The sequence below is a fragment of the Falco peregrinus genome, chromosome 3 (assembly GCF_023634155.1).
Source record: "Falco peregrinus isolate bFalPer1 chromosome 3, bFalPer1.pri, whole genome shotgun sequence".
NCBI classification, from domain to species: Eukaryota; Metazoa; Chordata; class Aves; order Falconiformes; family Falconidae; genus Falco; species Falco peregrinus.
In genome coordinates this window covers 83,973,082-84,000,124 of record NC_073723.1, presented here as the reverse complement: position 1 = coordinate 84,000,124, position 27,043 = coordinate 83,973,082, and the positions used below count along the sequence as shown (strand labels likewise).

The following is a 27,043-nucleotide window of genomic DNA, read 5'->3' as shown; positions in this document are numbered from 1 at the left end:
TCCTTACCCTCAGTTTTCTCTACCAATGTACAAAACTAGTAGAAAAAACCAAAGGCGGCAAGGGGAGCAGGAGATGAGATGAGCAGTCTATACTTCTAACTGGGACCAGCTACTCTGAAAAGGAGCTTTAATTTTTATTGTACCACACACCTAAAATACTCAAACCTCATCATCTTTCCCAACTACAGTGCAGATAATTATTTTTTTCTAAACTGAGAAGTTACGTATTTGCACCATGAAGAACTGAGCTCAGCAGCTGTAAAGAAAAATAGATAGCACAAGAACCACTTTACCTGTTGAACAGGCAGTAAGTTGGCAATGCTAAATAATGAGCCTAGCCTGCCACCAAGCCAAAGGACCTCACTTATTTCTACTACTATCAGTTAAAATGTAATTAAGAATCCTCTTGGAACTATATAAAGATACAGTCATTCTTCATCATAAGTTGCCTAATTTAGTTGAATCTAACATAAAAGGCAATGTAATACCAGGTAGTTACTGTATCTTGACTGAAATGCTAGTGGAATAATTATCATTTGCATTATCTGTCAATATAATTTGAATTGAAATGACAAGTCATATGGTAGTGTTACAGGTGAATATTTGAAATACAACTGAAAACCAGTTTTCCAATTCGAATTTTGCTATGGTTTCACCTTAACATTCAGACTTTCAAACACTCATTTATCACTGAAGCTGGAAACAAGCCATACACTAATGCTGGCAACAAAAGAATGGGACTGAGGCAGTGAGAAAAGGTACAGAATACTATTTCTTCTATGGCTCATGCAAGATTATGGAACAACCAGATTATCCATTATGTAAACAATTCACAAGTCTGCAATAATATGCATAAGAAGTGCAATTCAAACAAGAATATATAAGTTAAAACACAAGTTTGGATCTATCATGCTGAATGAAGAAGTAATCACTTCATATATACCAAGAGAAAAAAAAATTTGAAAAGATAGGAACAGTAGAACATACTTACTTGGTGTGAAAGCAAATCTGTGCTTACATAATTCACAGTATTCTTTTCTGCTGTGTTTAAGCCACTGAACTAAGCTGCAATAAGAAGTGATCACATTAAAACACACTATTACATCTCTCCACATTATACCTTCATCATGAAAAACACACCAATTCTGTTCTCAAACATAAATCAGGGTATTGGTACTATCAAGGATGACTTAAATTAGCACATTTATTAAATGTTTTTAGGCCATCAAGTAAGTTCCAAAAAGTAAAAAAAGGTAAGCTATGACTAACAGCAACTCTTCAAATATATCACATTATTGACAAAGTATGTTCTTTGAGTACGTTATTGAGAAGGCTAATAAAGCATATATCCTGACAGAGACACCCACTAGTGACACCATTCCTTCTAAATCTTAGCTGAATGCATATGTGTCATATCTTGAAAGATTTATAACTGTTGTATTTGTGAAAATTTTAAAATTAATTATTAAAATACCATCAAAAGGAATGTATTCTAGACCAGAATTATAGTTTTCACTTTAGCTTTTCCCTGAACAAACATACACCTCAAGATGACCAAAAAGTACTATGGTATTTTTATTTCTTGCTATGAGGTTAGATGTTCTTTTTATTCACAACTACAAGTGGGCACAAAAAGCCCCAGTGTACTCATTTTTCTGCTTAGTTTTCATAAAGCTGACATATCAGCAGAACCATAGTCCTAAACACGATTATCAGTACTTTCTTTTCATATCTAATGATAAATTAATTCTTTGTGAACTGTAATGAACCATCATGTAAAAAACTTCAAAATCCCTAACACATTTCCACTGAAAATTGGGTTTTCTTAGTAGTCAACCTGAAGACTTAGGAAGTATTGTTTTTAGAAGAATGCTGATGTTTTTGTTGAAAAAAAATTTTAAAAAACCCCATAAATACAGAACTTACCATTCCTGATGAATAAATTTAATACTGCCAGTACACACACATGGATGATAGAGGGGTTTCTCAGGAGTTCCTTCAGACCGACAGACTCTGCATATATCTGCTGACAAGGACATAAAGCTTATTACACTACTGCTCAAAAGAACTGAAATTTACAAGACAAATTATACAATTAAATTCTAGAAACTTTGCCATGTAGCAAAATGAAGCCAAAATAAATTGAAAGAGGATTAAAGACAGATTTTATCTGGTGCAAGACAGGAAGACTGAGAGATCACCAGAAAACCAACAAGAATGTTATCTGCCTGATCATGTTATAAAAAAACCCAAACATGCTGTCTTATATTTTTAAGATGTCTAGGAAACAGACATAGTAGAACTACACGCAGAGGTGCTCTTTGCCTAAAAAAGTTTTCACTAAAACATAGTCTGTTAATAATAATCTTCTTGAAAGCAGTGACTTTGAAACAGAAAAATTTCATCTGAGTTTTGAACAAGTTGAAGACTGAGCAGAAGAGATTCGCTGGTGCCTGACAATGACTTAAATTTGTCACCATTTGCTACTCTTGAACCTAACATGGGTGTCCCTTGGTGCTCTTATGAAAGGGGAAAAAAACCCTGTCACAATAAACAGAAATAGGTGTTTTGTGAGTCTGCTACCAGAGTCGAAAAAAGCCATCCATTTAGCAGTCTACAGTCTAGTCACAGGAGGGAAGACATCTTCTATTTCTTATTTCATAGTTTCAATGGGTCCCGCACCTCCTTTATGTTTATTTTTGACATTTTCTTACAATTAAAGATTGCAAGATGTTTTGTGGACAAAGAAGCAAGTGTAGACCTCTCCCTCTGAAGAACAAATGTCTATTTTAATATCATCTGGTTATACAGACCATTTAAACAGAAAACTAAATATAAATAAAAATGAAGTATTTTACTCGCTTATTGAGATGAATGGTATAGTCCTATTACTCCTCCTTTTACTTACATTAAGGAAATGAACATAAAATGTTCATTTTTACAGAAGATTTAAGTTTTGGATTTTCTCTTTAGTTAATTATTTCTCTATCAAACACCATTCAGCAAACCTGCAAGACTAACACATCTACATCAGAAATCTTTGTTATAAAAAACAAACTTGAAGTACTGACCTAAGAACACTGAAAATATGCAGTTTCAAGCCTGAATCACCTATCTTTGTTCTTAGTTAATTTTTGGAGATTTCCACATTTTTTAACAAAAAGTTCCAAAATGTTTTTCTATTAAAAAGTCACAACATGACCATATCCGTGGTTCACACAACATTAGAACAGTTTCTACACATAAAGCACAAGAATTCAAGTGATTCCAAAGAAAATAATTTTTCTATCCATAAAAAGAGGTTTCAATTCATTCATGCAGGCCTAAAAGCTAGAATTAACAGAAACATGTATTCAGTATCATGCCAATGATGCTACAAAGAGACATAAAGAGCACTTCCATCACAGCCATACTGAGCAATGACATATTGCTGCAAACATCAATAATCCCTGGTTTCTCTGCCGTCAAGAACAACTAGAACCACTACTTCACCTAACAAATCAGTCTTTTACTATAGAGAGCATTTAAGATGGCTGCACAAGACAGGCCTCTTCAACTGTCAGGCATGCCCACCTTCCTCCAGCACTCCTTCAAAGAGAGCTATTTCACTACAGTAAGTTGACAACTTCGTATGCTGGATCAGTTGCATAAAGGGTCAGGCAAGCTCTACAGCCAGCACACAAGGCAGAATGTAAAACCGCTACTATAAGAACACTCTGGCACCAGCAAGTTAAATGCACACTGTTCTCTGAGAGGCCCCCACAGCTCTCTGAACCTGCTCATTAATGGTCCGTTGGCTCTCACAGCAGACTGTTCACTTATTCTCAAGTCTGTCAGGAAAACCATAATTTGCTTTACCAAAAGCAAATTAATTCTTTATTTGGAAGAGGATTTCCTCTGTTAGCTTACTAAAATAAGTTAAAACTAAATATTTTTTTCAAAGGCTAAGACAATTTCTAGATATTCCCATTAGTTTTATAAATCCAAATAAACATGAGTGTAACAATCTGGAGCGTTAAGCAGCCAACAGCTTCAAATCAATAAACCCCGCTGAGGGTCAACATTTACCTTATGACCTACTGTAATGTTCAGAGGGAATTCCACTGTGTAATAAACACTGATTTTCTACTTGCACACACACTTTGTATCCCGTTCTTCATGCATGCATTTTGGAAAGAATGGCCTTGGGTAATACAGCATTTTTTTGTTCCACTAGAAAATGATTCTCTGCCTATCACCTCTCTAACAGAATGTTCGTCACTAACATCCAAAAGTGAAGATTGTTATTTAGCAACTGTCACAGTTTAATCCCAGCTGGCAGCTAAGTACCACATAGCTGCTCACTATGTCCCCCCTCCCCCCCAAGATAGGGAGGAGGAAAGGAAAAACCTGTGGGTTGAGATAAGAGCAGTTTAATAACTGAAATAAAATATACTACTATTACTAACAGTAATAATAACTGGAATGAAAAGGGAGATAACAAAAAGAGAGAACAATAAAACCCAAGAGAAACAAGTGATGCACAAAACAATTGCTCACCACCCGCTGACTGATGCCCAGCCAGTCCCAGAGCAACCATCAGCAGGCTGATCAGCAGGCCCCAGCCAACTCCCCCCATATATATATAACCGAGCATGACATTCTATGGTATGGAATATCCCTTTGGCTAGCTAGGGTCAGCTGCTGTGGTTCTGCTCCCTCCCAGCTTCTTGTGCCCCTCCTCACCGGCAGAGCATGGGAAACTTGAAAAGCCCTTGACTCAAAGTAAGTACTACTTAGCAACAACTAAAGCATCAGTGTGTTACCAACATTACTCTCTTACTAAATCCAAACCACAGCACTGTACCAGCTCCTAGGAAGAAAACTAACTCTGTCCCAGCCAAAACCAAGACAGCAACAAACTGATTTAACCGGAGAGAAAGAGGAGCACCTCTTACCAGGAAAACCTGGTATCTGGAGCCTTCAGGTGCTACAGAGAAGCAACTCTCACATCCATTCAGAGGCAAAGCAGCTGCAGCTACCCAAAATGCCTCTCTCATCAGAGCTCCCACCATCCAGTTAAGTTTTCTGCAATGCAAGTCAGTCAAGCATGAAACCCATGAGAAACACAACGGCCATAACATCGTTAATAGGCTATCAGTAGTTACAAAAGTCCATCTGACACTTTGCAGCAGCAGTACAGGCTGCTTTTTTTTAATTATTATTAGAGCATATATATAGAATATATAGAGCAACATTATTAGAGCATGGATTTCCTCTTCCTTAAGGCACTAACACAATGTTTTCTGCTACCAGTGTTTGAAGCGTTCTAACCTTGGTAAGTCTCCTCAGCGTTCTGGCAAGTGTCATGAAACTCTTAATAGTAGGAATTGAAGTTTGAAACTGTAGCAGTTGTGACTTTCTAGTGGCACTCACGGAAAGTGAGTATATAGACTAGTTACTTTCATTCTACTACTCAGAGATTTTGAGGGTAACGTCGATAAGATTACAACATAATATCTAAGGCTACATATATATGTTAAAAGACCACATACAAACACTTAGATGTATAAAATCAGAAAAGTCCAAATTCCAAGCAGAGACTGCTGGTCTACAGAGGCATGACAGAGTGCAGCAAGCAGTTCTAAAAGCTGTTAGATTTTAATAACACAAAATATTTTGATAAGCCATCTGTTTTCACAGATACTAAAGATGTCAACAGCACAACTCAAGGGTGTTGTTTCTACAACGGTGCCATCTTATTTCATCCAGTTTCACATTTTTCCAGTTTTTTTCTTTTGAATCCTCTCAAGCTGGAAAATCAAGTGCCACTAGATAAAAAGCTACATTCAAAATGATGCTAAAGTAACGAAAGCCAAGACACAAAACACTTTCCTTGGAACTGTCCTGCTACTGCAATATCTATTTGTAGTTATAGCTTAAGATGATAAACAAAGCTCAAATACTGCAAGAAACAAAGCACGGCATACATCCTTTATTTATTTTTGTTTACGCGAGGATACCAAGTCCTGGTTTATGAAAGTCCTGCATCATCAGCTTGAACTGCATATCTCCTCAACATCAATCCAGCACCGCAGAAGTGCTGACAAAACATACCCACATTTGATCTCAAATAAAGCAACGCCCATAAAAATGGAAACTACTAGACACTGCAAAAACATGACTATAATCTCTTTGGCAACTTCTTTTTTAAAATGAGGTAAGTTACTACGTATCAGTCTCGTGTAGAAGAGACAGAGAAACCTAACAGCTCCTGCATGTTTTTACAATTTCAATTTTCTAGCGTACATGACAAAGTTAACGTTGCGAAAGCAGCAGCAGCTGCTGAAGCTGCTATTACTGCTCAGCTTAAAGTGGAAATTTAAAACTCGCCAAGTTACAGGACCGGGTATGCCGGTGTCTGCCGGCCAAAACAAAACTGGCCCCTTTTGCACGCCTGGGGGCAACCCCCTCCTCACGGCCCCTGCCCCAGCCCGCGCCCCCCGCCTCCTGCTTCCCGCGCCGGGCTGCCCCTTCCCCGAGCCCCGGCAGGGCCCCGCGCCCCCGCCGAAGGCCGCAGCGGGGGCAGCCGCAGCGGGGGCAGCCCCAGGCGGCCCGGCCCGGCCCGGCCCGCAGCAGCCCGGCGCGCGGGCGGCCCCCAGCCGGGTGTTACCACAGCACCGCCCCCCCTCCCCCGCAGCGCCCGGCCCCCAACGGCCGCGGTTATGTAAGGGGCACCCGCGTGCGCGCCAGCCCGCGCGCGCCGCCCCCCGCGGGCCCGGCAGTGGCGGAGAGCGGGGGGGAGGGGGCCGGGGTCGGCGCGGGCACCTGCAGCCCCGGCACGCGGAGCCCCCTCCCGACGTCAACAGACCCCGGCCCGCCCGGCGGCTGGCGGGCCCGGCGGCGCTTCCCCCACCCCTCCGCCCTCCGGGGCGGCCCGCGCAGGGCCCCGCGCGGCCGGGGCTAGCGGCGGGCGCGGAAGGAGCGCGGTACCTTCCTCGGCCGTCTCCATCTTGCCTGGCTGACGCAGCGCTGGCCCGGCGAGTGGTGTGACCGCGGGGGGCGGGGCCGCGCGGGCAAGCGGTGCGGGCGCCGTAGAGACCGCACCACCGAGCCGGCGGGGCCAGAGCGCCGCTCTCGCCGCGGGCGCCTCCTGGCGGGGCGGGAGGCCCGGGAGGCCCGGGAGGCCCGGGGGCGGGGGCCCGGGCGGGGCGGGCGGCCCGACGGTCGCTGCGGCGTGACCGCCCCCCTCCGGCAGCGCGTGGCCCTGCCGCCGCTCCGAGGAGCGAGCCGGCGGGGGGCGAGCGGGGACAGGGCGGTTGGCGGCCGTGGAGGCGGAGGGACCGGCAGCGTGTAGGAAGGGCAGGGAAGCCGGGCAGTGCACGGCTAAAGCCGATGCTGAATTCTCCCCCAGACCGAAGGGAAAGGCCGCGTTCTCCCTGGGTGTCGGCCAGGCTTTGTGGGGCCGGTGTGGCAGTCGGGGGTGCCGAGGCCGCGGCCTTCTCCTGGCCCTGGGAACAGTCCCCTCCGTGCAGGAGGCAGCGGTTACCGGTGTGCTTCTTCACATCGCAGCTCTCCTTCTGGAGCCTGGAACGTCCAATAGAACTAATAAATTCTTCAGTAAACACAAAAGTATCTTTCCGCTTAATCACTTCATGTTTTCAGTTCCTGCTGGCCTAAGTAGCGGAGATGAGGCAGCGACAGTGAACGTTAAAACTTTGTACTCTGCTGGGTGTGCAGAAAGTTATTGGGTGGTCTCTGGGGAGCTGGCAAGGATCTTACTAAGGGAGAACGCAGAAGTTCATTTCATTAAGGGTAAAGAGAAAGTCTAAACTGATGAAATGCATGCGCATGTGATTTTGGTTTTCCATTGCGGCAACTATTTTAACCCCTTTAGTTGACCGATGAGTCACAGCAACTTTCAGCTCTTTCTGCTGTATGACCCTTCGTGCCCAACCAGTCATTAAATCCTTTGCATTAAGGCTCTGACCGTCACATCAGCAGCAGAGCGGATGGTAGTTAAAGCGCAGAGGTGGCACATGCCCAAGTTACAATTTTAGACCTCTTCCCCCACCCCCCTCCCCACCTTAACCACGTTAGTACCCTTCAAGATTACCTTCTTCAAGCTGGTGGTATATACAACACTGGCTGGTGTAAGCAAAGGTACTCAGGAAATGTCTCCAGCAGCTGTACAATTAAAGTGCTGCAATAAAACACGTGTGGGCTACGCTATTATATTCAGCTCTTCTGTGTCCTCCCTCTCAGAAAGGCAAGGTGAAAAACTCCCGCTTATAACTTAAAGAAAAAAATCAGTTTATTTTAAAAGTAAGCTCATTTTCATCTTGACAAATTATCTGGGCTTATTAAAAAAGTGCCAGCATAGTACTGAGGATGAGAAATGCCAGTATATTCAATTTGTCTGAATGAGGGAAAATCCACGAGAACAATGAGACATGGGTCACTTCAATTTCCAAGTACATTTTTAATTTCCCCTCTTTATTTCCCAAACATGTAACCATTGTTGTTATTCTGCTGTGATAAATACAAATTGAATGTCGTAGAAAAGTCTCTGAATTATCATTCATATTCAAAAGACCCTGGCAGGATTAATGTACATAATTCTCCAATTTTGGTCTTTCATGGTAGACTTTTTAAAATTAGATGAAAGCTTTTGCTCATTAGATGAAATGAGTTGTTATATGTTGCTAGTAAATAATTTCTTTCCTCTCTGTAACTATCTATTCAGTCATTTAAGTTACCTAACAAACATTACATGTATGCTGTCTTCTCAGCATTTAGAGAAAATTAATCCCAAAATTGCATTCTTACTCAGTGTTTCCATATGGGCTACACAACAGGTTATCAGTAGAAGTGAGCTGAAGGCAGGCCATTACGATTTAAACAGAAAAGAAAAATATTGAATATTTTATTGTCAGTTAACTTAAAACTCTCTCTGCCTTCTTGGTGTTTTTGGTGAACATACTATTGATCTTCATCTGTCTGGTAATAGGTGTTCTTCACCTGAGAAATACCCACAGCTTAAGGAGTCTTTAAGTTTCATTAGAGGAGGATGTTAGGAGATTGTTATTAGCTTCTGACTGTCATCAAGGCAAAGAATTAGTGCCAACAGGCATTGAACAAACATACTGAAAACCAATCTCTGCTCCAAATTAGTTATTATCTGGATAAAAGTGGAAATATGGAAATTTTACAAGTGGAAACCTAGGACAGTTATAGATGTAACCCCAAATCACAGAAGGTTATGGGAAAAGGAAGGGTGTATTTAGAGTGGGTGGGAGGAGTGGAAAAAAGGCAAGATTCTTTTGAACATAGCATGGTTTTATTTTGGTAAAATATTTTGGCTTTGTAACATTTAAATGCTTAGAAAATATATTGTCTTTTTTCCAAAAGTTCTCTTAAGAGAATGCAAAATAAACATTGCAAAATTGAAACTATCCAGCATTTTTACTATGACATTTCCATCTTTTCTCCCATTTTAAAATGACTTCATGAAAATTATTCCCATATGTTTTTGGAGTTATTTTAAAAGTTTGAAGCACTGAAAAAGCCAAAACAGAAAATGTTAATGCGTTTCAGTTTTTCTTTAGCTGAACATTCCAAAACACATTTATTTTCTTAACCAGTCGTTTAGGTTTTTTCAATGCTGTCTTAGTTCTTTTCCTCAGCTGTCCACCTGACTCTCACCACAAAAATGGTTCAGCTGGTTATGAACAGCAGGTTACGGGAATGTGGAAAACATAGTGGATTATTTTAAGGAAAACCAAATGGATGTCAGTTTATCCTAAAAAATCGGGCAATATTTGGGGTGAACACGTATCTGGTTCCTAAATGAATGAGGCATCATGGCTAGCAAAGTCTAGAGCTTCTATGGCAGGAGAAAAACTGTTAGAGTAGGCACTCTGGTATATAGCACTAAGTATGGCTTACAGAAAATTAGTCTGGCACAACTGGAAAGCACAAAGCTCTATGGACTACAGAAACACTGTGGTGAAAGCCGCTGCCACCCTGGATCTTCCCGGTGCACTGCAGGGCCTGTAAAGGACGCGCTTCCTGGTGACAGGTCATTTTGCCCCACCACCTCATAAAGCTGCCCCTGCCCAGCAGTGGATTCCTGGCACGACAGAGAAGTGGTCTCAGACGTACTGCATATACAATAACGTGCACTGCTGCACCAGGAGGATAGCCCAGGCTCTTGCACTGATATTAAATACTGACTCTGAAGCCTCATTATTGACCGATGTGTCTCCTTTCAGCTGGCATTTGCTTCTTGCTGAACCTAGGCTATGATTAGTAGCTACCTGAGGAGTCAAGCTTTCTGAATGAAAACGTGACTTGTGATTCATGTTTTGCATACGCACTGTATGCTATAAAATGCATAGCAGTACTGCATCGAACATGAATTTAGGGATGGCCATCATGGCTGAGCACCGTCAAGCATAGTCATAGTATAGGCTCCAGAACTGCTTATTTTAGAAATTATTTCTGAGGAGATGCTTGGCTATGCACTGGGGTTTGTTCTATGGAGTATTAACATTTCAACCAAGAAAGTAACTAAGCCCGTTGGAATTTTCAGTGAGAGGTGAGGTGTTGCTTGAATGTAAAAAAACTAGTCTAAAGTAATATTCCAAGAGAAATCAGTTTAATAGGTTTGACTGAGAAGACAATCAAGGCTGTTTATATATGTCCAGATTTCATGAAGTTAAGTAATGCTTGTATGATTGACACATATACATTTCCACGCAGTAAAGTAGTATTTCCAGAACTTCATGACTCAAAATCTGCAGAATGCGCGTTACCAAATTACTGTGCTTAAATGCATCAGGATCTTTTCTCATGTACTATTTATAGTGGCTTTTCTGTTCAAAACATAGGCTCTGTCAATTCAGTTTGGATCCCGCTGTCATGATTTGAGTGGAGCCGATGGCTGTTACTAATCTACTTAGGATTCAGAGCTCTGTGGCTGCTGTTGCTTGGTGAAGGACCCCTGTGTCCAAAACCAAAAAAAAAAGGGCTATATTTGTCTTCTGGAATATCCCATTCCTAAAAACTGTAGTATCATTTGAAAGATATGGTTCTTTAAGTAAAACACTTCCATCAACTTCAAGTGAACCTTTTAGATAGATAGATATCTGTGTCTTTAGATTAGAATTATCCCCCCCCCCCCCCTTTTTTTTTTCATACTTCTTGTTCTCCTTGGTAATAGAAGGCATCATGTCAAACATGTTACCATTGTCAGGTGAATGCTTATAAGTCCTTCTGAGGACATGTTAGTTCTCACGTCTTTAAAAATCTGTGAAAATAGCCTTACAGATGACAGCAGATAGGATTTATCCTCAGTATTTAGCAGGAACAATCTTATTTTGCTAGAAACCTTTTTTCTTGACCTTCCAGATGTTATTGGAGGTTAGGACTGCAAACCAAATTAAATTGAACTCCTCACGGCAGGGTTCAGTTCTGCTTTGTTTAAAACTGTGAGTGTTGCCAAAAAGAGAATGTGTCTGTTGTGGAGAATGATCCCCATAGCCACTAGATACTTTCTGTAACGACACCTATGTTACTGCCTCTGCTTCTGCTGCACGTGACTATGAAAGAAATATAGAAGGACTTCGACTTCTAATGACTTGTCATTACTTTATCTCAAGCGTTTTGCAGCAACAGGAAAAAGGTTGGCCAGGGGAAAGTGAGCTGTGGTCTAAAGGTCAGAGTTATTACAGGTTGATCAGAGTCAATGACCTCTCTTTTAGGAGGTGGATTTCTGTAGTAACTTTTGCTTCACTGCAGCTTTTGCACTGTGAATTTGGGCATAAACCCCAGCTTTTTCTTGTTTCCCTATAGCAATAATGTATTTGCTGTGTGTACTGCCTTCAGTGTAAGGTCAGTGAATACAGTGAAGGAACCACTTAATGCTTTTGATGTCTGAAGAGGAGAGCAAAATGCTTGGCTCAGTGAAGTAGATTTTCAGTTGAATGACTGACATGGAAAATCAAACACATTTACTATTCAAAATCTACATTTTCTTTGCTCTGTGGATCAATTAAACATTTTGTTACGCTCATTTTCTAATGGAGTCATGATGTCAGATGGGCCTCTGCTAGGGCCTCTGCCTTGTTAAAAGTGCTAAAGTGTCGTCTCACAAAGATGATGAAACACACAGAAATAGCAGTGTATGGTATTTCTTTCTCACAGCCTTGTCCTCAGGGGGTCTGAAGAGTATCTGAGCAGCTCAGCTCACTCAGCATCCTCATTTAGCTCCTGAGAACAAACCTGTTTGGAATCTGTCCTTTTCAAAGAGGAGTGTCTGGGAAGGTCCCTGCTTTAGGAAGGAGTGTCTGGTTTATCTCTGCTTTAGAAGGAAGAGTCTTCTGAGACCCTGTATTTTCTGAGTCCTTATCAGCTGAGCACTGAAAACACAAATTGCTGTCATAAACCCGTACCAAATTTTCACTGTGGCAAAGGGGGTTCTGCTCTTTAGTTTTTCCCTGAACCCTCAAGTTTAGTTCCCTTCTTCCTTTCTCCTATTTTCTTACTAATCTTCTGTAGAAGAATGGTTGCAGAAGCGTGGCCTTAGAATCTCTGAAGATCTGCACAATCCAGGCCTGGTATTAGAATAGGCGTGTAATCAGAATTGTGCTGAAGTTAACAAAAAAGGTAGCCTTGAGCTATTCTTGAATCCTGAGACCAAGTAATTATGTTGTGCCAACAGGCCGTGGCTGTAACAAGCTACAGCTGCTGGGAAAGCAGGTGCAGGGCCAAGTAAGATAGGGACTGGTATGGGAAAATGGGGAGTAACAAACTACAAGGCTGAAGCACAGCAACACAATTAGCTACATGGATAGAATTCTTATTTTAGTCATGATAATTAGGGGTGTGAGAACCACGCACGTTTAGAGACTACTAACCAATTATATTTCTGCTTTACGAATATGCATGTGTATCGGTTCTATATAAGTAGTGTTAGAAACTAATAAAGTTGAGCAAGATGCGTAACTCATATTGAGCGTCTTCTTGACTCCGGCGAACCCTTCTTCCAACAGTCTTTTATCAGGAAGAAAGAGGGGTCTTCAAATTATAGCCTTATGAGGGCATGCCCTCTGTCTGCTGTCCTTACATACTCCTGGTCCCCCTGAGCCAGTTCCTGATCCTGCTTCTATGGAAGGGACAGGGGAGAATTTTGTACAGTAAAGGACAGGGAGCTCTCTGGGAGGCCCGAACCTCACAGTAGCTTCAAGGAAAGCAAATGGACAACTCTGTTGTCCTCCCTCAATCTTAGACCTGATAGGCATAATCTGAAGCTGGGCAAGCAGAGTTTCTCCTCTGCAGCGGGGTCCTGCCTTGCAGAAGTGTGGGAAGGGCAGCCAGGAGCTACACAGATGCCAACCATGGTGGAAAGGATTATGGTGAATAGCATGGCCAAGGTGAGTGTGATAAGTTGGGAGGAGAGGGGTGTGCAGGTGACTGAGAGGACGCAGAGCTAGGAGGGAGGCTAGAAGAAGTCAAGAGCTGGTAACAGGGGGAGATCCTTGAAAATGGGAAAAAGCCAAGTGTCACAGCCATCTTCAAGGTGGAGAAGGACAATCGAGAGAACTACAGGCCAGTCAGCCTAAGCTCAGTCCACAGGAAGGTTATGGAACGTGCAATGAAACAGCCTCATGGTAACAGAGACCTGGAGAGCAGGAGCATGGGCAGATCCAGAGAGGTGACGGAGCTCCAGGGGTGCCACAGAGGGCACCTCTGCTCGGCCCCGGCAGGGGCTTCCGTGGCTTGGAGAAGAGGGTGCCAGAGATGGAGCATCTCTGGGCTCTGCAGCGGGCCAGCCAGGCAGGGACCAGGGTGGTAGGCACCCGGCTGAGGGCATCTGGCAATGTGATGGGTCATGAAACAAACAGCTGTCGATATTGGGAAACCTGTTGCCTCGAATGCTGCCACCTGATTAAGCCTATTACCTGAGCAGCCCCAGGGCATTTCCAAATGTCTGAAGCCTTCAACATCGGAAGCAGCATCCTGCACAGCTGCCCTGCACCTTGCCAGCGCTGGTGGCAGCTGAACGAGTGAGTCACCAGGGGCTGCTGCTGTCCTGCCTCAGGCTGCCGTATTTTGCTGTATCGTCTGTCACTAGAATTAACCCCAGATCATGTCCTACGACTTCCAGAACCCCTTGAGCTGAGTCACCCATTGCCTGTGCTCAGCTGGGGCTGGAGGTGGTTGGGGAGAAAGCTCTGGGGACCGAGTGCTTCCCCCAGGAGCACCTGGGCGATGTGCCAGCAGCTGACGGCCTCTGCCTCCACTCAGCTGCAGAAAGTGCCGTGGTCCTTCAGCCCCAGCAGGGAGCAGTCCCTCCTCCTGCCCCAGGGACTGGCTTTTGTCCCTCTCTCCAGGGTGATGTGGGAAGAATGTGCCGGGACTTTCTAACCTTGCCTTATTGCTGAGGGCCCAGGTAGGGGTCACCATCATCCTAATGACATTCAGTGAATTTTTGGTTCAAATCTAGGAAATTCTGTGCAAAATGCTACCTGCTAAAATGTCCTGTTGGCAGTATCAAGCAGTCCAAAGTCAAGAGGAAAGAGAGAGGCTTTAGCTTCCCACCAGGGAGGAGGCAGGGGACAGGGATGGGGTGTGAGACTGCTCCAGCACTGACACACCAAATGGCCTCATGTGAGGAGCCTGTTGGGTGAGCCTGACTGTAAAGGACTGGATCTAGTCTGGCAGCATGTCAGCACAGCCTGACTGAGCAGTGTGCGTGTGTGAATTGATGTGTCCTCACCAGCGGCCTTTATCTTGCAACGGCAGGAGGAAGCCCAAGTAGGTTGGAGAAAGATGACCTGGAGCTGTCTAGTTTCTCTGAGCAATGGGGATCTGTGAATGTAGGTGAATTGGAAATCTGTGCAGCAAAGACAGCTTGCGCTTGGTTTTCTGCTTTAGATTTTCTCACTGCAGTCCAAAATTGGGTTTTGAATATGTATGCTTATGTACATATGTTGATGTACTTAGGTTAATATATCTTTCATGTTTATATCTGAAATGTTCTTGGATCGTGTATGATCATGCAGTACACTTTGGATCGGCTTCTAGATTTTAGATGTAGGTTCAATCCCAGATCAGCCATCCTTACCAAAAAAGGGTTGAATTTAGAAAGACATGTCATTAGAAAGATATCAAAGACCTCTTTCTGGTTTTGAAAACCCATCTTTATAATATGCAGAGCAACAAGCCATTTACTAAAATGTAACGATAGTTCAATGACTTTTCCATCACGCTTTGCCTGCTTGCTGTATTCCAGTTGCTATATTGATCTCTGTCAGTTTCTTAAAGGTAGTTACTAATGTCCTGCACTTTAGTATCACATATCACAGATACTCAATAAGATGCTTTGCCTACTCATTTTCAGGTATTTAATATGACAATATTTTATTGAGGGTTGGAAGCTGAAAGATACAAATTTTTACTCACTTGAGTATCCATCCTAAATCCATTGTACTTAGAAAATTGCCATATGTGTTAAGTGTTGTGCTCCATGGACAAATCAAAGTCCCTGCTGGAGCCCAGGGAATAAAGTGAATGGGGCCTTGGGAAAGTGGTATGCGTTGCAGGACCGGGACCTGTAGGGGCTTGGCTCTTCTGAGCTTCACTTGAGCTTGGCTTCTTCTTCAGCATCTCAGCCTTGCTTGGGTGTTTTTTAAGTCTGAAGCCATCAAGACCCGTATTTTTCTTGTTTTCAGAAAAAAAAAATCTTCTTTTTAAAATATGCATTTAATATAAAGGGAGAGCCATTTAGTACAAAGGAAAAGAAAGTTAAAAGTGTGACAAGGTGGTTATAATTGTTGACTTTCAGCTGCTGTTGGGACATCACAGAAAGATGAATTCCTCAAAAAAGATACCATATTTAAAGAATATGGAGAGTTCCTAATAGCCTTTGAAGTCTGCAGGTTCTCTGGGAGGTTTTCAGAAGTAAACAAGACAACTGCCAGTAGTTCAGCTGCCTGAAAGATGAACAGAAACACATCAAAAATTACTCTGAACTGCACCCAGGTGAAATGTGCAAAATCAAGTTTGCATTTAGGGAAACTGGTTGTTTCCCAAACTTCACAAAACCTTTTAATCCCATCAAAGCAGAAAACATAAAACAGGCCTTTTAACAAACCTATATTATAAAATCATCTTGCGTGGTAATGAAGAGCTCTAATTACAAATGCCAAGGCAGGAGTCTGTTGTTTAATTTCTGAATCTATTTGCATAATCCACAAGTTCACCGAGAAATGTGCAGTTTCATCGCTGTTCTTCTGAGTCATGCCATGCTCACTGTTTGCTCTCAACTCACGTAATATGTAGTAGTTGTTCCTGGGAATTCATTTTACTCTCAGAGCTTTATATTTGAAAACATTGGCATTTACATCTTTTCTCACAGGGAAGAACTTATGATTATTGCATAATATACAGAAATGGTTGTGTTCAGCTAAACCATGGGTTTTAACTCTGAGGAACTGAAATGAACTGGCTGATTTATTTTTTTTAAGGATAAATACATATCATCAGCAAAATCCATGTGATCAAAATTCAGTTTTGGTGCCACTTTTGAAGAAATTTCAGGGAAAAAGATCAGCAGCAGGCACTGATTTTTGCTGAAAACCAGAGAGGGAATGCTGGAATAGCTAGTAGTATACTGGTGTCTGGAACAAGTGGAATCAGGCTTCTGATTCCTGCTCACACAAAAATATAAGTAGCTGTACAAAGGCAGGATCTCCCAGAGAAGGCAGTGGGTAAGAAGTAGCCATGTGGGTATGGCAGTCTCCACACGGATGAGCATTGTGGAGCAGTAGCTTGAACATGGATCTCTGACACAGCCTATTTATGTTAAATCTTCAAGGCCGCACTGAGGGCATATGTCTTGGATAGAAAGTCCTGGGTCCTTCCTTCAGGACCAGCCTATCCAAGACTTCCTCCCACAGTGTTATTCCTATCACCTTTATATCAAAGTTTTATTTTTTGTGTGGATATTCAGACAAATGCTATCCCATTAATGTCAATCTATCACTTTCCCATGAGAAAGAGTATGTTACGGTAGAGGCTCCATGAATTCCTTCTGTGGAGAAGATGGCCAATTTCCCTTTTTTCTCTCCCCCTCTTTATCCAGATTAAAAGCTGGAAGATCACCCATACCCTGGAGAACTTGTTTGTTGTTAGTATCTGGGCTTACAAGAAGGTTTGCACAAGGAGGAAAGGAAACCCACTGGGGTCTGGCTTGGTAGAGGCAAGTGGTGATTTCTCTCAAAAAAATTATTTGAGCTCCCCAAGCAAACCTACAAGCAAGCTGTGAGATTTGGGGAAGCTAATAAGTTGTGGTGCAGACTGCTGGTCTCTTTGAAGACAGGCAGGTGACTGGGGATTTGATTTCAGCTTGCTGGGGAAGGGTTTCAGGTTTGGGTTGTTTTTTTCCTTCTGAACCAGGAGAACAGGCTGTAGTGAACAGACAAACCTGGCCTGAGGTCTGAGCTGCAGCTCAAGACAGGGCTCTGGAAGGGGCCTGCCTGCTGGTAGCTGCTGTATCAGGTACAGGACAGGCCATCATCTCTATAGCTTCCTGGGGAAAAAAGGGGAAAATCAAGGCGCCTTAGTGAGGAACCTTGCGATGGATTCAGTAAGGTGCCCCTAACCTTTTTCCCTCATGGCCCATCACTTATCAGCTTTCTGAGATCTTGTCAAACAATGGAGATCCATTTGTTTCAGACCAGAAGGAAGCAGTGTGCTAGCAGTTGTTAGGGCTGGAGGTGCTAATATCAGCCCTTAGGGGAATCTGGTAAAGCCTTGAAGTTTCCTGCTTAAGCTCATGCTTTCTCCTTGCTGAAACCTCCAGTCTGAAACTCACTAGTTCACAAATGAGCTGTGGTAGAGCGAGCTTGGGAGTTCACTCCTTGTGGGCACAGCTGCTTTGGCACAAACAGCCCTTGCAAAAGTTTTAACTCTCCAGGTGGGCAGGGGCAGCTGTCTGGGTGGGCAGGGGGAGACAACTGCTTCCACACCGCTGCATTTGATGCCACACGCAGCAGACATCCTCTCTGAACCAGGCAGGGTGGGCAGTGCCTGCAGTTGGGTTTGTCTCCCTGGCCCAAGCCTTGCCTCCCACATGTAATGCACATTGCCCGCGTGCCTGCCTGTGCCCACCTGGGCAGCACTGGGCAGGAGACACATGGTGGGCTGGCCCCTTCCCTGCCCAGACCCTTTCTGTCTTCTGAGATCCTCCATGATGTGTTTATTTCACTGTATGCTCAGGGGCCCTTAGAGACTGATTTTGCTAAACTGGGAGAGACTGTAGAGTAGGTACACTCACTCTCAGCACAGACTCAAGCATTTGCAGGATTACACTGAAACGTAATTTCTTTCTGCTAGGTCAAAGTTCATTATTTTGCTTTAAGAAAAAAAGTAAGAACAGGTGCTCTCTGGAAATTTATTTAATAAAGTACCTTAATTGCTCTGAATTTATTTATGTATGGTAATTACCTTGTAACATAATTAGAAGCTCTTTTATTTACTTTCCTTCAACTTGCTGCTTTGATGTTGCATTTGGGCGTCTGTATTGCTTTGTGGGATACAGTCCAAAGCTGCCTGGATCCAGACCAAGATTACTAAGTGTAGACATGTTTGCAGAAGTCAAGCAAACATGGGGAAAAGTTTTGGTTTTTTTTCCCTGGAGCTCTGGAGCTTTAAAATTTTGTAGTTTAAAACACTGATTCAGTATAGTAATTTTTTGCCAGAATTCAATAATTGGTGACAGTACCAAACATTTTCCCTGTTTCCAGTTAGGAAAAAAGACCATAGTGGTCATCTAGAAGTTGTACAACCTGTGGGGGATCATATGTCAGTGGAGATTTTTGGGTGCTCTTGGCTTTAAAAAGGATCTTTTTTAAAATCTCGGCCAGATTAAACTGTTCAAGTGCACACTAAGAGTTTACAGAGGAGAAGCCAGACTTCTGCTCATGAAAATTGCCTCTTCTGAAAAGTGGGGTAAATTCTACTGGCACAAAGAGCAGCTTTTTATCCAAGGCAACTTATCTGTACTGAAGACCAAAATTGTGTTTATATTTTAGCACAATCACAGCTCCAATTACAAGCAAACAAAATTACCCCCTTCTAGCTGATTAATCCCAGAAAATTCCTGAAATATAAAATGAACATTGGATGAGTTTTGTATGAGATAACTCATACCAAATAAAGAAAAGGAAAAGAAAAAAAAGTACTTGTGCCCTGGAGCAAGACAGACCAAATAAATCTATTTTAAAATCAACATTTTATGGGGAAAATTCTGCATACAAAATTCAAATTTCAATGACTAAATACATGGAATTACTTCGTCCTTGAAGGTGATTGTCTGAATGGTGGATAACTGAAAGGAAAAGTACTTTTTAGTAATTTCTTGATTCAAAATTTTTGTAGTTTTACAGAGGAAAACAAAATATTTAGTAAGAAAAAATAATAGACATCTTCTTAAATCATGCATAAAATAGATGTTCAGGGTTTTAGATAAGGAAATCAGACCATAATCCATGCAATTATCCATGTAATCTTAACTCTATTGTCTTGCTTATGTCTCTATTGATATTGTTCATTGCAATAGTAATGCAGCATCTGATCTGGGGTACCTATTTTGGAGCCATTGCTCCAAAATATACTGTTTTCCTTATATATTGTTATTAATATTCATTATTATTCGGAGTCATGTGCCTTATACCAAAATTCCGTTTGAAGTGTTTCTTAATAAAGTGATGAGCTACTGAATAACCTAGAAACACCTGAACAGTGTTAGGTAATATTCATACGCCTCTTTGCATGTCACCTGCAATATTAAAATACTTTTCCTGTTATTGTTTTGGCATCATTACAGTTTTACTCCACCCTTTTTCTATAAAGTTCACAAAACACACCCTCTGAAATCCCACAGGCTCTTTCAGCAAAAATAGGAAATTTGAGACTAACCAGTCACAATTTATTTTAGGTAAATATTTATCCAAACCAGGCATGAGAAACCCAGAAGCTGTTATGTCAACCAGTTCTACATGCCAACAAGCAAATTAGCAACATACTTATTTGAAAACATTTTTTTGCTGATCATCCTTCTGTCCCTGTGGTCAGAGCCATACTTTTGATTTTAGGGAGGAAAGGAGTTGTGTACTATGAGAGCTGACCCTAGCCAGCCCAGAAGAAAAATGGGACACTCAGATGGACATTAAAAGGGAGAACCAGGAACCACTTGACACCAGTGGCTTGAAATAACTTACAGAAATGAAGCAGAGTGGAAAGCCAGGGAAGGGGACAGATGCAAGGGGGAGATAGCAAAAGGGGAGAGATGACGACAGATCGAGTTCACTATTTTTTAGCAGCAAGTGGAAATGCAGGGGAGTGGGAGCATGGCAAAAGATACGAAGATTAATAACAAAGAAGGAGCAGTTGCCCTGGCCTGGGTCCTGGTGCCCTGTGAGGAATGGTGGGTGCTCTGCTTAGTGCAAGGAACGCGGCGGTGCCTGCCAGCACCAGATGAAGCAGATAAGGTCACTCCCACAGAGGAGACTTAGGAGTCTTTCTTCTTAGACACATGGGAAAGCATGGGAAAGAGCAGGCATATGCCTCACTTCAAACTGAATCAGAGAATTCCTGGAGATTTTTTTAATGCTCCAGGCAAAGGCAGACATAAACTCCAGAGTACCACGCTAGGTAAATAAATGGTAAAGAACAAAATTGTTTCAAGTGTGAGACTAGTTTTCACCAATGACAGTGAAAGTATCTGTACATGTAAACCTTCTGCCAAGCCTTGATTTGCCATAACAAGAGCTGGCCCAGTTTCCAAGGGTCTTTACTCAAGCACTAACTAGAGGCTGAAGCCAAAACCTGGAAAATGAAATCAGATTTGTTAAGCTGTTTCTCTTCCCTCCAAAGTGATGACTCAGTAGATAAGTTTAGATACGCAGCCTTTTACTAGATGGAGGAAAAGGAATCAACATACAGAGCAACATACAGAAGCAAAACCCCCAAACCCAACTCCATCTTATAAGCCCACTTATTAAGCTCTCTTTTCAGTGATGATGTGTGAGATGGACTAGCTATGCTCCCCTGCTGTAGCCACCCCACTCCCAAAGGATGCCTCTTGCTCTCAGGGCAGGTGTTGGATATGGAGCCCTCACTGTTGTTACAGCTGGCCTCGCTGAGCTGTGCTGTTCAGACCCCATCCCACCATGCCTCTTTGCTAACCCTTCCTGAGAGCCTCTCTGCCAGTTCCTCACAAAGTACCCTCAGTGGTGGTAACTCCTTAGCAGGGCTGCTGTTGCCAGCAGGACCCATGCAAGAGGAGAGGGGTCCTCACCATCCCTCTGGCCTCATCTGCAGCTTCTAGGCTGCAAGCAGAGCATCACTTATCATAGGTGCTTTGAACAGGTTTTTCACAACATAAATATAACATTAGTAATTATAACTTTCTGACAAGTCTACTGCTACCAGAAGCACTCCAAATACTGTACCAGGTGACAGTAAAAGGGGCATGTTTAAGCCTGTCCGTTGGTCTCTCTGTTGGACTCTTTCACTTCTGCACTAGATACCAGCAGAGTACTTGCCTTTCTGGGGTTTTATCTATCAGTAGTTGTCTGAGAGGGAATACTTTTCTATTTTGCCTCGGGACAACAGGCTTACATGTCCTAGGATCTTGTTGATTATGTTAACATACAGCTAAAAATGCAGCCAACAGTCATGAGAATTTACTTTAAGGTTTTATTCCACACCCGTTTCTATAAAACCAAGAGAAGCAATTGGAGCAGTATTGGTGCAAACCTTCGGGGAGAAAAAAAAATAAAACCAAACAAAAAAAAGCTGTGTGTTTCAGGTGAAGGAGAAATTCAACCACTGTGTGTTTGAACAGGTGCATCTGTCGTGCTCACTCCAACCCTTCTTTGTCTTCTTCCTTTCTTTTTCTTTTTAAACCCTAAAACCAGAGATGTTCACAGCAAGCTTAAAAAAATAAATGTGTAAGATGCTTGAGACTGTGGGACATGCACAGATGCAATGAACTCCATAATACTGAGTCCATTACAGAGGTGATTATATCTTAGAGAGAAAGAGACAGACTTCAAGTATGTGAGATCTAAATGATTTAGGATTTGCAGGTCAAACATAATCACAGTGTGTAGGCAAAGGCTTGCATTACAGCAGAGTGAGTCCTTTGGTCTCCTTTCACCCTAACCACCCCCAATCAGAGATGCTGGGCAGAAAGACAGGACTCGGTTGTGACATGCATGTGGGATCAGATGTCTGCTTCTGCTGGCCCGATCTGTTCCACAGGGGACCGCAGCTTGGATGGACCCAAGATCTGCAGAGGCAAGGTAGGAAGACAGTATTTTGGTCTTGTAGATCTGAGTACAGCATGCCCTCTCAGGTCGGGTTAGGCAAGCTCAAGCAAGATGCTGTTAATATCAAAGTAAAAATGGGATCTTTTCAGTGAACTCTCCCCACTCCCTTCCTTGCAACACAAGCAATCTTTTTAATGGTTTCTTTTACAATCCTGATGTGCAAGGCTACTGACAGGTATGACAGGACAAACACCCTCTGTCAGGTCGTGACAAACCTTAATTTCGAGTGGTGTGTGGCTCCCACAGCACACAGAGGTGGGACTTATCTTACCTGAGTGATGATGCACTCAGCACAGCAATCTACACCTGCACTAGGTGGGTAGACTGCCATTAAACTCCATGATGAGCACAAGTGGTGGCATCTAGGGGACTATCCATTTCATTCTAAAGAAGACACCCATTGAGTGTGAATCACACCCTAAATTTTGATGACAACTGTGGGAGTGTAGTCACCTTGCTGACATGTAGACATCCTCATTGTAAATACCTGAATTTTGGTGAACTGAAACCAGCCATCACCTGTTTTACATAGTCCTCAGATTACACAGTGGTCACTACCACACAGAGTACTGCTGAGCATCTACAGAGTGACTGCGGGACTTGTTTGTCATATATACCTAGGATCAAAATTTCTTTATTGATCTTTGACTTGAAATGACATTGTCATTTTCTTTGAGGTCTTTGGTCTCTCTCATTCCTCCCCCCCAGCATACACACATCAAGAAAATTAAATGCGCAGACATCAAGAAAAACTAAAGCTATAGTAGGCATCAGCCTGAGGGCTAAGTTCCTTGCATACAAAGCCATTATGGAAATAGGAACGGAAAATTTCAATGAGCCACCATCAATAACAACCAGCTCAGACTCAAATGTTTTTAACTTGTTGAAAGCAAGTCTAACCAAAAATAACCTGGAACACTTTTGGACTTGTTGGGAATACTTGTGGGTGTGGCTGTAATATGTTTCTTTTGAGTGCTAGGGAAACTTCCATGTTTTTATGCTGCAAGTTTGCCAGCATGGATTAATCTTAATTTGGCACAAATTCCATTAAAGACTTTTATTCTGAACAATAAAAGTGCATGACTGTACTATAAAAATACATCTCTGAATTTAACAATGCATCAGCAAATGCACCACTGATGCTAAATGCCTTCGCTATGAATGCTGTGGTGTAAAGATTCTGCAGTATCTTAAACGGTTGCATCACACACATCATTCACTTTGTAGTGTACAGGTCTGAAAGGGAAGTTCTCCCAGAAAACTGAAGTGTGCTGATAATAAGACTCAGCAGCCTTGTTTCAACATCTCTGAACTATTTTGTTAGAATTTACATATATTTAGAGATATAAAAAAATAAGAGCAGTATAGTGTTTGTGTGCATCTTGCTTTGCACACTCCTTAAATAATGAATAAGTAAAAGGTAGGGTGAAAGGCAAGCGATGCGGAGCCTGCTGCACCCTGCCTCTCTGCATGAGCTGTCCCCACCCCTTCCGGCCGGGATGACTCCTGTGCTAAGCCTCTCCTCCTCACCTCCCAATCCCAAAGTCTGCACAAGAGTTGAAGAGAGCACCTGGAAACTGGATGGGCAGCAGCAGGAGCAAAACTGTCAGCAGAACTGGTTTTCTTCTTTTTGTGTCTAGAAAGAACTAGCTGGTGTTTCACTGAGCAGAAGAGGCGAGCTGGGCTAAAACAGGATCCTGTACTCCAGGTATGTGATGGCAAACTGGTCCACAAAGACTGAGTTGGCAGCAGAGAACTGCTAACTACTTTTAACTGTGCTAAAAGGGAGGAATCTGAAATTGCAAAGCGATTAGTTATAGCTCTTTGAAAAGGCAGGAAACATTCAGCAAAAAACACTCCTTTAAAGAGAGACTTTTGTTTTGGTTTCAGTAAAAAAATGCACAAAGTCAACTATTAGGGAGCAGATAAGGTGAAGATAAAGGGTGTCAACTTTGGGAAAGACCGATTGCATTCTGAGTGCTTGCTGCCAACTGTGGCACAGCAATAATTCTGAGGACACTGGTAACCATTTCATGTCCACCAGTAGCAAGATCGCATTAAAGGACCATCCTAATTTCTTTTGCCTTTATGGTAATGAACTCCCATTCTATTCCCTGTTTGGCCCATTAGAGCACTTACCATTGAAATAAATTACTGCTGGAGTTTAAAATGTTATCACTGGATGCAGGAAAAAGGAAGAGATGTCACCTCTTGGCATGACTAGTCCAAGGTCCTGCCAAACAGCACAGCACTTTGAGGTCATGTGCTCGTACTCAGCTTTCTGAGAAGTGGGGATTATCCTTAGGACTATTTTTGCCCCTGTTTTACCTGATTGTTTTTTAAAGATTTTTAGCCTCACCTTATAAGTAAGGATTTGGTTTTTCCTATTGAAAACTAAGACTCGGCAGGATTTAACCATGTCGTTTGTTGCTCCCTTAAAATGTACTAGTTCAGGTCTGTCCTACACCCGAGGGAGCCCAGGTGTGCCTTGTGATAACAGTAAATAACTCTCCTCAGTTTTTATGTTACTTGCACAAAAGCTGAATTGTATCAAGACATCCAAGGGAGAGCAGGACTACTGGTGAGAAGGAGAAGCCATAAGAAGGCCTTCTCTTAATGAGAAGAATGTCATCAGACTCATGGACATCAGTCTTTTTTTCCCTGTTGGCAGCAGTCAGTTTTTCTCCTGTTCCTCGCTTCCCACGGGGCCCTGCGTCTCCTCTGTGCTGAAGCTTAGTGATGAGGAGCAGGATGTAAAGCTGAGATGCCGCCTGCTTGGAACTGTGCCACAGGGAAAGCAGGAAAAGGAAAAGTGTAATGGCTGAATTTGGTGGGAAGAGGGAATGAGGTGAGACAGGACAGGTAGGAAATATCCTGGCTTGTTGCTTTGCCACACCACATTGCGTGGGACAAACTGGGTGGGAACAAATAAAGCTTCTGACTGAACAGGATCCCATTGAAGACTTCTAAGCAGTTCAGGTGTGGCTATTTACTAACATGCTGCACAGCCTGGTGCCTGGAGAAGAGCCAGCTGAGTAGGCATCCATGAAGATAAGCCAAAAAAGTGATTTCTGGGAAGCAACCAACAGATAGAGAGTAGCTTGTTTCACAATTATTGCAATGCTTAATGCCTCCTAAACACTACTTCCTTGAAGGGGACACCATAGGTTGTGCCCTTCTGAACAAAAGACCTTAGTGGAATAAGATTGTGGCTGCCATCTCAGAAGCCAGTGGTGTTAGCTGTCTTTGGGAGTGCCTCTGAATTCTTCAGGCAGTCTCTTGCACTTCAACAAGTTCATTCATCTTAGGTAAAAAACAAAGAGATAGGAAGCACTTTTGCATGAACGGACATCTCAAGCATTTTCAGGTGTATTATGGGGGGATTAAACTAGGAGATACTTTCCCATGCATGTTACAACTTCCACCTTCAGATGATGCCAAAACAATGGAGATTTTAGTCCTGAAGTTCAGGCTACTTTAAGCTTCCTAGAACCAACCCTGACATTCAGATGTTGAGAAAGGTGGGAGAGCAATTAACAAATGTAATCAGTTCTCAGTTATCAGCACAGGGGATTACTCACAATGTGAGATCATCCACCTCGTGGCTATTTCTGAAGGAGCTTGATTCTAGCAGCAAATCCACAGATCAGTTCCTGTATCTCTCTCTACACCATGGTGTCAGCCAGGGGTTACAGCTGTAATCGAGCATATTTGCTCAAACACAGTGCTGGCCCTGCCCAGGATGGGGAGACGATGAGGAAGAATGATGTCTCTGCACTGCACGTTGGGAAGGCTGATTGTCTTGGGTATAAGGCAGGCTAAACACATACAAAATTTGGATGCTGTTATTGAGCACAAGCTGGGAACTGTTGTGTGAGGCATAAGCAAGTGGTGAGTCTCTGTGTCACCGATTCTCTGTTCTTCAATCTGCCTGTGCTGTGGTTCCAAATGTGTCCATGTTGCCTAGGCAAAATTTCCCATTACTCAGTAAACCTAGCTCTCCGCTGCTGCAGTTAATAGAGAGCTGAGGAAGGTATACATGTTTTCCAGGCTGTGCTGCACTTCCATGAAGACTAGATAGTTTTCTGATGTACATGTTACAATGCAAACAGAAATAATAGGCTGATGCAGAAATGATGAAGTGGAGACAGTCATAATGTATATGCAGGTGTGTGTACTGTATCCCCAAGTACAGTTTCAAAGTCAGTACATGGCTAGGAAATGCTACTATTAACAGTGCCCCTGCAGACTTAATTGGATTCCTTGTATAGATGCATTATAACACTACTTTTAATTACAGGATCACATTCTACTTTTTTGCAGAGTCCATTCCAAGCTCCTGACACAGAGTCACAATGACTTTAGACTTTAATCTCTCTAGTACAGCTCTTGGCTCATTGTCTGCAATTGCTATTTTTGGAGAAGGGACAAACCCAAATACTCTCGCCTGTTTTGAATGAGATTTGCATTATCTTCTTGTTTTCTTGCAATCCCTTTCAAGGGCATATGGGCCTAAGGCACTGGAATTTAATTTACAAATCCACGCTGCAGTCCTTCACCAACTGCACCTGATACATAGGCTCCCAGAACAGCTGTGGTGCTGCTACCAAGAGCACAGATTAGCTGGCTGGCTGGCACCAGCACTGAGAGCATCACCGAAC

At 42.8% G+C, this 27,043-nt stretch overlaps 1 protein-coding gene across 4 annotated transcripts in view; it reads right to left on the bottom strand.

Moving 5' to 3' along the window:
* MARCHF6 (membrane associated ring-CH-type finger 6) overlaps window positions 1-7,094 on the bottom strand; it is a 50,756-nt gene extending 43,662 nt beyond the window's left edge. For 2 of the 4 annotated variants that reach the window (XM_055798232.1, XM_055798234.1), the window contains exons 1-3: window positions 6,973-7,081; window positions 1,927-2,026; window positions 992-1,065 (exon numbers count right to left, since the gene is read on the bottom strand). In XM_055798232.1, coding sequence (XP_055654207.1) covers window positions 992-1,065; window positions 1,927-2,026; window positions 6,973-6,991 — 193 coding nt within the window. In that variant the 5' untranslated portion in view covers window positions 6,992-7,081. Of the gene's footprint in view, window positions 1-991; window positions 1,066-1,926; window positions 2,027-6,972 lie in introns of all 4 variants that reach the window. The other 2 variants (XM_055798233.1, XM_055798235.1) reach the window with 2 other exon arrangements.
* Window positions 7,095-27,043: the final 19,949 nt, after the last annotated feature.